This window comes from Nerophis lumbriciformis, linkage group LG17 (genome assembly GCF_033978685.3).
Source record: "Nerophis lumbriciformis linkage group LG17, RoL_Nlum_v2.1, whole genome shotgun sequence".
In the NCBI taxonomy this organism is placed as follows: Eukaryota; Metazoa; Chordata; class Actinopteri; order Syngnathiformes; family Syngnathidae; genus Nerophis; species Nerophis lumbriciformis.
Window position 1 is genome coordinate 32,605,242 of NC_084564.2, and position 9,336 is coordinate 32,614,577.

Sequence of the window (9,336 nt, forward strand, 5' to 3'; positions counted from 1 at the left end):
TCCAACTTTAGACCCCATGGCTCCTGAAGAGCTACTCCAGTTCACAAGCTGCAATTGCCATGGAGATTGCAGCAGCCGGCGATGCAGCTGCAAAAAGAATAGCGTCAAGTGCATCTCAGCTTGTGGAGTCTGTCAAGGCATTACCTGCAAGAATGCTATTCATGGTGATGGCATTTATGATGAATACTCAGAGGCAGACATTGACTCATCAAGCATTCCACTGTTTGCTCTGACTAATGTGAAACGAATTGTAATAAATGCAACTTTATGGAAATGCAAAAGAGGGTGTGGCAGTTTTTCCACTAAGGAATAGTTGTAGTAAAAACAAATGCTACAAATGAACTCAGGATCATAAAAAAAAACCTTGTTTGACCCCTCACAAGTTACTTAAGGCCAAATTAAGCATTTTTAAATTTTCAAAAAATCAGTTATTGGTACCCCGACTTTGTGCAGTTTTGTATGAGGTTTCCCCCGGGAGTTGAATTTCAACTTTTTAGGACATGTTATTAGACACCTTTAGAAACACATTGGTGAAGAGATTTCTTGGTAACGATTTAGTTCCCAGATTTTCAGACGTTTCCCTTACTATAAGAGACTTCCTGGACCATTTCGTGTACGTCTACCTTGACGATATATTGATTTATTCACCTGACAGTGACACTCACCAAGTCCACGTAACTCAGGTTTTAAAGAGACTCTTGGACAATGACTTGTATATTAAAGCTGAAAAGAGTGTTTTTCATGCCGACACTGTCTCCTTCCTGGGCTTTATTGTAGCTCCTGGAAGAGTGCAAATGGATCCGGCTAAAGTTAGCGCTGTGGCCGATTGGCCTACACCTGACAACCGCAAGAAGGTTCAGAAATTCTTGGGTTTTGCTAACTTTTACAGGCGGTTTGTCAGAAGCTTCAGCGCAATAGCTGCTCCTCTCCATGCTCTTACCTCTCCTGAGGTGAAGCGAAGCGAAGCAAATTACATTTTATATAGCGCTTTTTCTCAAGTGACTCAAAGCACTTTACATTGTAAAACCCAATATCTAAGTTACATTTAAACCAGTGTGGGTGGCACTGGGAGCAGGTGGGTAAAGTGTCTTGTCCAAGGACACAACGGCAGTGACTAGGATGGCGGAAGCGGGGATCGAACCTGCAACCCTCAAGTTGCTGACACGGCCGCTCTACCAACCGAGCTATACCGCCCCACAAACCGAGCTATACTGTATTTTCTGTTTATTGTTTTACGCCCTGTGCTACGTTTCCTTTTTACTCTAGTATATCAAGTATAGAGTTTGTAGCCATTTGTTTATTCACTCTGTCTAAAGAGAGTTAATAGAAAACAGCAGAATAAAAGCCTTCGTCAAACGTTTCCCGTCTGCAACTAAGTCCTCATTCTTGCCAAGTCCTAACAATTTGAACTTAATGAAAAAGACTGAAAATAAGCCGGGGGTCTGGGGAATGCAGGTTTTGTGTCCTAGTGGGGGAACAAACAGTACAAACAATGTTTATTCTATAAGCTAACTTCCTTTATCTGAATAGCCACCTGTGATTTATAGCATGAAATAACAAATATCTTGCAGTCATGTTGTTTATGTTTCAAAATGATTCAACTATTCAATGTCAAAATATAAACAGTAGAAACAATGAACAAAATGTCAGCTACTGTCTTGTTGTAAAACACCAATGTAAATGAAATGTAGTATTTAGACAGGCTGTACCACAAGGCTCTAATATCGGCCCTCTTCTTTTCTCCATCTATATTAACCACCTGCCATCTGTATGTGAGGATGTAAATATCCAGATTTATGCAGATGACAGGGTTATTTATACTTGGGGAAAGGACGCTGAAACGGTTGCCAGAAAACTTCCAGCAGCCATGGAGAAGGTGGCAAGATGGCTACATGACTCTTGTCTTACATTAAAATATTAAGAAAACGGCAACAATGTATTTTGTAAACAAATATAAAATGTCATCCTTTCCAAATATAACTGTTAAGAAAACAATACAAAATGTATCGTTACCTGGGTGTCATTTTAGAGCCAACACTTGGCTTTAAAGAACATATCAAACAGATGTGCCAGAGTCAACATCAAAATGTTCAAATGTATCAGGAATTCATTAACACTGGAGGCAGGTCAAACTTATTTTAATGCAATGATTATGTCTCCTTTTTATTATTGTATAACATGTTGGTCTCAGGCAAGCAAAATGACACTGAGGCCATTGGAAACGTTGCACAACAATCGCTTAAAATCCTTGAGCGAAAACCACAACACCACCTTCACTGTTTAGTTCTCCAAAAATATAGACTGTTAAATTTAGCTAACATTCAAAGATTAGCATCAATACGAATGGCCCAACGAATCCTAAATAACACTGCACCAGCGCCACTTAAGCATTTTGTCCAGTTTACATCTGCTGTGACAACTAGAAACACACAAACCTCCACCAGGGGGCAGTGTAGCGTACCAAGATGTAAAACATATTTTGCACAATCAGCCTTTTCATATAAAGCCATAAAGGAATGGAACGACCTCACAATAAACTTGAAAAGTCTAACAGATTACTCTTCATTCACAATTGAAGTTAAAAAGTGGCTTTGGAGCAATCAAAGTTGCTCACACGGTCACGAAGGTGGGCACTATGATTGACACATCAACTTAATGTGTATTATATTTATCCATGAGAGCATTTTGTTGTAAACTGTGAGGTGTGTGTGGTTGTTTTTGCAAATGATGACAGATGTGAATAAGAGCATGTATTGTCTAGTTATGATGTAAAGGAGGGGTGGTTGTAATGTATATTAAGTACCGTATTTTTCGCACTATAAGGCGCACCTAAAAACCTCCAATTTTGTCAAAAGCCTACAGTGCGCCTTATAATCCGGTGCGCCTTATATATGGACCAATATTGAGCCTCCAACAGGTAAAAGTTTCAATCAATCAATCAATCGCAACTACGGTAAGCAGCCGCCGACTTCATTTTACCCCGTAGAAGAAGAAGCGCGGGGATATATGACTGCGCGAAGCGTGCTGTTTCATTTCCATTTGTTTGTTTATGTAAAGACCCCAAAATGGCTCCTATTAAGAGACACGCTTACGACGCAGAGTTTAAACTTAAGACAATCAGTCACGCAGTAGAACACAGGAATAGAGCAGCAGCGACACTGACTCGATTAATGACGACTTCGACGAGACTGAGCCGGCATGTTGGATGCCGTATTCGCCCAACTGTTTAATTCGGACACTGAAGAAGAGGAATTCGTGGGATTCGTGGATGAGGAATAACTTCATAAAGTGAGCTTTACATGTTTATTTTGTGTGTGTGTGACATTAACGTTTGAGCAACGTTGAGTTATTGATATATTGTTATTGCTCTGCACTATTTTGAGTGTTACTATATTGTGATTGCACTAACGTTTGATTTACCGTAACAGTATCACTGTTTTTTAAGTGTTTATTGAATCAGGGAAAAGTTCCCCTCCACTATGTGATATAAATGTTGCACTACATGTTATACCTTGCTGTTATTAAAAGATAAACAAAACACCACGTCACTGACTTTACCTTGGGGAAAATAATAAAACAGCTGTTTATTCATTTTGGGAGTGAACAGAGTTGTCAGAACGCTGGTTTGTAATCTATTAATAAAGTTTGACTGACCTATCTGACTGTTTTGTTGACATTCCCTTTAGCGCAGCTCCATCTAAAGGATGCATAACGTAACCCCAGCCTCGACTGTAGCGTCTATTTTATGTGCCTTATAATGCGGTGCGCCTTATAATGCGGTGCGCCTTATATATGAACAAAGTTTTAAAATATGCCATTCATTGAAGGTGCGCCTTATAATCCGGTGCGCCTTGTAGTGCGGAAAATACGGTATGTGTCAATGAAAGGGCATTTTATGACTTTTCTTAATTTGATTACATGCTATAGTGTGATTTTATTGTTATAATTGTATTGCATGTTTTTGTTTATCTTTAATTTAGGTAACCAGGGACTGCAGATGGAAATGAGCTATTTAGCTATAATCTGGTACAGCACATATCTGTCTTTGAGCTTAATGTTTTTGAGCATTGTCCCTTCAAATAAAGACTCAACTAAACTATTAACCAACCAACCAGTCATGGATTTTCTTATACGTAAACCAAGCAATCATCATTGATGTTTCCCGTATATTTTGGCCCCTGCCTGTGGGGTTGCTTCGCTAAGTAGCTTTGATTATTACGTTAATATTTTTTAATGGAAATTGTAGTTTTTACCACCGGATTATCAAAAACCATACACATTACAGGAAAACCGTAGTTGTTGGCAGGTATGGCAAGGTGACGGATCAAGATTTTAACACACGTGGGTCGGAAAAAGCAAAAAATATTTTTGTTATATTTTTACAGGGATAAAAAAAAGACGGATTTCCGACTATAGATGGAAAAATCACATGCTTGGGTAAGTGTGCCACCAGTGGTACGCGGGCACCATCTGGTGGTACGCTAAATAATCACTTGATTTAAAGTACAGGTTTTTATTTTTATTTCCCTATATCTAAAACACAGTGTTATTGTTTAAACTGTGTGTAATGACAGAGGCCAAAAATACACTTGGTAAATAAAACCTTGGCCTTGTGTTTAATGAATACTTAGGCCTACTACGCAATTGTATTTTAATGTTGTTCAATATAGTGGTAATTGGAGAACCAACTTTTTTCTGAGGTGGTACGTTGTAAACCACTGATCAAGATAATTAAGCCAAGCTTGTTGATAGTAGCATTGACTGCAGTCAGTACTGGGAAACTGCAGTAGTATATTGAGAGACATTAATAAAGTGAACTGCAGTAGTATATTGAGAGACATTAACTCCAATATGTTCTGCAGCATCATGAGACAAATCATGATTTCCTTCCTTGGGATACTGGGCCTCGTGGCAGTTTCCCAACAAACACAAAAAGTGTCTCGCTGGGGAAACAGGGTGTGATGGAATGACTAAGTATGGCTCGAGATTTGAACACAATTTAGTACTCTGGGGCATCCTCAAGCAGAACATCCACCAGCTGCACCGGTGATGGAGAAGTGGATGAGGATTCCACTAACTACCCATGCAGATCTGATGAATTCCATGCCCAAAAATTGTATAGAAGCAGTGCTAGACAACAACGGTGCTTACATTAAATATTCACATTTGTCTTACCCTTCCTCCTCGGATTTCATGTCAGCCTTCTGTTTAACTTGCTCGGGCATGTCTCCATCAAAGTAGCTGCATCAAATAAACATTGAAAGCCTCAACAACCTAGATTTGGAGTTTTCTCATCACGTTATGCTATGTAGAAGTTCTCACCAATGACCACTTTTGTTAGAAGGTGTACGCCAGCTGTGGGAAGCAGAGGCTCTTGCATCTCTTGTTGGTCGTTGTGCACCCGACTGGTCGTTCTGGACAGAATCCAGCAGCTTGATGATGTTCTGCTCTCTGGCCTCATCCATCTGGACCACTGCCCGCTACATACATGCAGGGGGGGAAAGAGTTTGACAACAAATGCTTGTGAAAAGTCCTAATTAGTCGATGACAGATGATGCTGGTTGAACACAATAGTCTAATTGGAACAGAGCAAAACAAACATACACTTAATTGCAAAAAGTATTTGGCCAACAATCCAAATGATCAGATTCAGGTGTCCTAATCACTTGGCCTGGCCACAGGTGTATAAAATCAAGCACTTGGGCATGAAGACTGTTTCTACAAACATTTGTGAAAAGAATGGGCCTCAGTGATTTCCAGCGTGGAACTGTCATAGGATGCCACCTGTGCAACAATCCCAGTCCTGAAATTTTGTCGCTCCTAAATATTCCAAAGTCAACATTCGGCTTTATTATAAGAAAATGGAAGAGTTTGGGAACAATACCAAGTCAGCCACCAAGTGGTAGGCCACGTAAACTGACAGAGGGGGGTCAGCGGATGCTGAAGCGCATAGTGCAAAGACTTTCTGCACGGTCAGTTGCTACAGAGCTCCAAACTTCTTGAGACCTTCCAATTAGCCCGCGTGTGGGGTGGTTTTTCAGGAGTTGGGCTTGGCCCGTTAGTTCCACTGAAAGGAACTTTGAATGCTCCAGGATACCAAAACATTTTGGACAATTCCATGCTCCCAACCTTGGAGCGGGTCACTTCCTCTTCCAACATGACTGTGCACCAGTGCACAAAGCAAGGTCCATAAAGACATGCATGACAGAGTCTGGTGTGGACGAACTTGACTGGCCTGAACCCGATATAAACACCTTTAGGATGAATTAGAACAGAGACTGAGAGCCAGGAAGGCAGCACGGTGGTAGAGGGGTTAGTGCGTATGCCTCACAATACGAAGGTCCTGAGTAGTCGTGAGTTCAATCCCGGCCTCGGGATCTTTCTGTATGGAGTTTGCACGTTCTCCCCGTGACTGCGTGGGTTCCCTCCGGGTACTCCGGCTTCCTCCCACCTCCAAAGACATGCACCTGGGGATAGGTTGATTGGCAAAACTAAATTGGGCCGAGTGTGTGAATGTGAGTGTGAATGTTGTCTGTCTATCTGTGTTGGCCCTGCGATGAGGTGGCGACTTGTCCAGGGTGTACACCGCCTTCCGCCCGATTGTAGCTGAGATAGGCTCCAGCGCCCCCCGCGACCCCGAAGGGAATAAGCGGTAGAAAATGGATGGATGGATGGACTGAGAGCCAGGCCTTCTCCACCAATATCAGTGTGTGTTCTTAATTCCCTTGTCAAATTGGTCCCAGCGAGTGGGAGGGGCTATGGGCTATTTAAGTTGGAAAATGCCATTTTTCTGACAGTCTGCTGTCTGTCACTGGCAGAGGAGGTTCTCTGTCCTGAGCAGGAGCTCAGGTCTCCATGCATCAAACATCTACTGAGGTGATTATTTTGATGATGAGATTATGTTGTGTTGTAACCGGTTAAATTAGTTTTGTTGATTGCTAATTGATTTTGCTAAATCTGTCTTGATTATTGAATTCTTTAATTTGACATATTAAATTATTGACCTTTGATTGTGAATACATGTATTTTGTTATAATGGATGATTTACCTTTTGATTATTTTCAATATGCTTATTTTGATGAACTATTTAGGCCTATTTAACGCATGCAACTTTGAAATTGATTTAGAATATACATTTACTATACATAATATACTATACTTATATTGCCTCTATTTATTACTGTTGTAGATGTTGGGTGCTTTGTTTCCTCTTGTTGTTGTTCACCTTTTGACACTTTGGGTTTTAAATACATGTTTGTAAACTGTTACCAACTGTGTGCCTTGCCATCCTTGGTTTGAAAGTCTGGTTTGCAAAGGTTACATTACCTTCATCCGGGGCGGGGCGTGACAGTGTGACCTCACCAATGCGCTTTTAGAAGAATAGTGGAACATTCCTATAAACACACTCTGCAACCTTGTGGACAGCCTTCCCAGAAGATAAAAACACACTCTACAACCTTGTGGACAGCCTTCCCAGAAGATATAAACACACTCAGCAACCTTGTGGACAGCCTTCCCAGAAGATATAAACACACTCCGCAACCTTGTGGACAGCCTTCCCAGAAGATATAAACACACTCCCCAACCTTGTGGACAGCCTTCCCAGAAGATATAAACCCACTACGCAACCTTGTGGACAGCCTTCCCGGAAGATATAAACACACTCCGCAACCTTGTGGACAGCCTTCCCAGAGGATATAAAAACACTCCGCAACCTTGTGGACAGCCTTCCCGGAAGATATAAACACACGCCGCAACCTTGTGGACAGCCTTCCAAGAAGATATAAACACACTCCGCAACCTTGTGGACAGCCTTCCTAGAGGATATAAAACACACTCCGCAACCTTGTGGACAGCCTTTCCAGAAGATATAAACACACTCCGCAACCTTGTGGACAGCCTTGCCAGAAGATATAAACACACTCCGCAACCTTGTGGACAGCCTTCCCAGAAGATATAAAAACACTCCGCGCCCTTGTGGACAGCCTTCCCAGAAGATATAAACACACTCCGCAACCTTGTGGACAGCCTTCCCAGAAGATATAAACACACTCCGCAACCTTGTGGACAGCCTTCCCAGAAGATATAAACACACTCCGCAACCTTGTGGACAGCCTTCCCAGAAGAGTTGAAGCTGTAATAGCTGCAAAAGGTCATATTGAACCCTATGGGTTAGGAATGGGATGGCACTTCAACTTCATATGTGAGTCAAGGCAGGTGGCAATATAGTGTATATCCACCTAAATTATACAATAATGTTGTGACAATCGTTGGTACTTTAACTTAACATACCGATCTCCGCTCAGCATGTTTCTTCTTCACAGCTCCGTATCTTGCGTACCACAAGCCGATCTCCCGTCCTTTCAGGTGTGATGGATGGCGGTTAGCAGCCTGGTCCTCGTCAACGTTGTTTGAGCTCCCGCTGGACCCGCGTCCTCTGTCGGCTCTTTCCCTGCTTCCGTCTCGATAGCCTCCTCGCCTGCTCCTTCCACCTCCTTCACCGCCATGTCTACAACTCATACCTCTAATGAAGAGGAGCCAATTAGCTTCACACACTTAGCATTCACTCCCTTTACGTTGTTGTTGCGGCACGGGACGGGGTGTTTCGCGGAGACTTGAACCTACAATGTAATTCCACTAACTAAAACATGATGATTTATTACATGTGCACCTTCAATAGAAAGCTATTCCAAGCGTTTGTTTCTATCCGGTATGTCGCACTGTGGTGACGTCATTTTTGTCTCTTGAAAAAGTACGTTATTGGCTGTGATTGGTTTACACCTTCAAGGGGTGGGACTCCACCGCGTCAAAATGAATGATGTATCAAGTATTTTAAATACATGCACAATTGTGACGGAAACTTATTATACCAAATATTGCTAAATATAATTACCAGGTATGTGACTGCTGGATATTGGTGAGAAAAAAACAAGTTAATGTAGCTAAAATATGGTGACCTCACCATATGGTATCATGAAAATACAAACATAAAGGAAATCTGACCTGTTGTGAAATAACTGTAACCCTTGCCTTCTTTATAAATTTGAAGCATTCTTGTGTCCAAGGTACATGCCTAAGTACATGTGTGTAACACCAAGGTACATGCCTAAGTACATGTTTGTAACACCAAGAGACGACGGGAAGGTTTACAAGAAACCTAAAACAAAAAGCCAAACCGGAAATCTTAAAATCAGCCATATCAGATCATTGCAAAATAAATAACCACATCATGGACCGGGACAGCGGCAAAATCATCGGCACAGAAAGTAACAAATTCAAACGATGGATTAAGGAGGCTATCAAACTAAGGAAGCGGCCCAAGGAAACCATCAATCG

General features: G+C 41.6%; 1 protein-coding gene across 2 annotated transcripts in view; it reads right to left on the reverse strand.

Moving 5' to 3' along the window:
• dhx36 (DEAH (Asp-Glu-Ala-His) box polypeptide 36) overlaps positions 1 to 8,731 on the reverse strand; it is a 64,779-nt gene extending 56,048 nt beyond the window's left edge. For both annotated transcript variants that reach the window (XM_061973095.2, XM_061973094.1), the window contains exons 1-3: positions 8,293 to 8,731; positions 5,323 to 5,480; positions 5,176 to 5,241 (exon numbers count right to left, since the gene is read on the reverse strand). In XM_061973095.2, the coding sequence (XP_061829079.1) occupies positions 5,176 to 5,241; positions 5,323 to 5,480; positions 8,293 to 8,520 (452 nt within the window). In that variant the 5' untranslated portion in view covers positions 8,521 to 8,731. The remainder of the gene's footprint in view (positions 1 to 5,175; positions 5,242 to 5,322; positions 5,481 to 8,292) is intronic.
• Between the last annotated feature and the right edge of the window lie 605 nt (positions 8,732 to 9,336).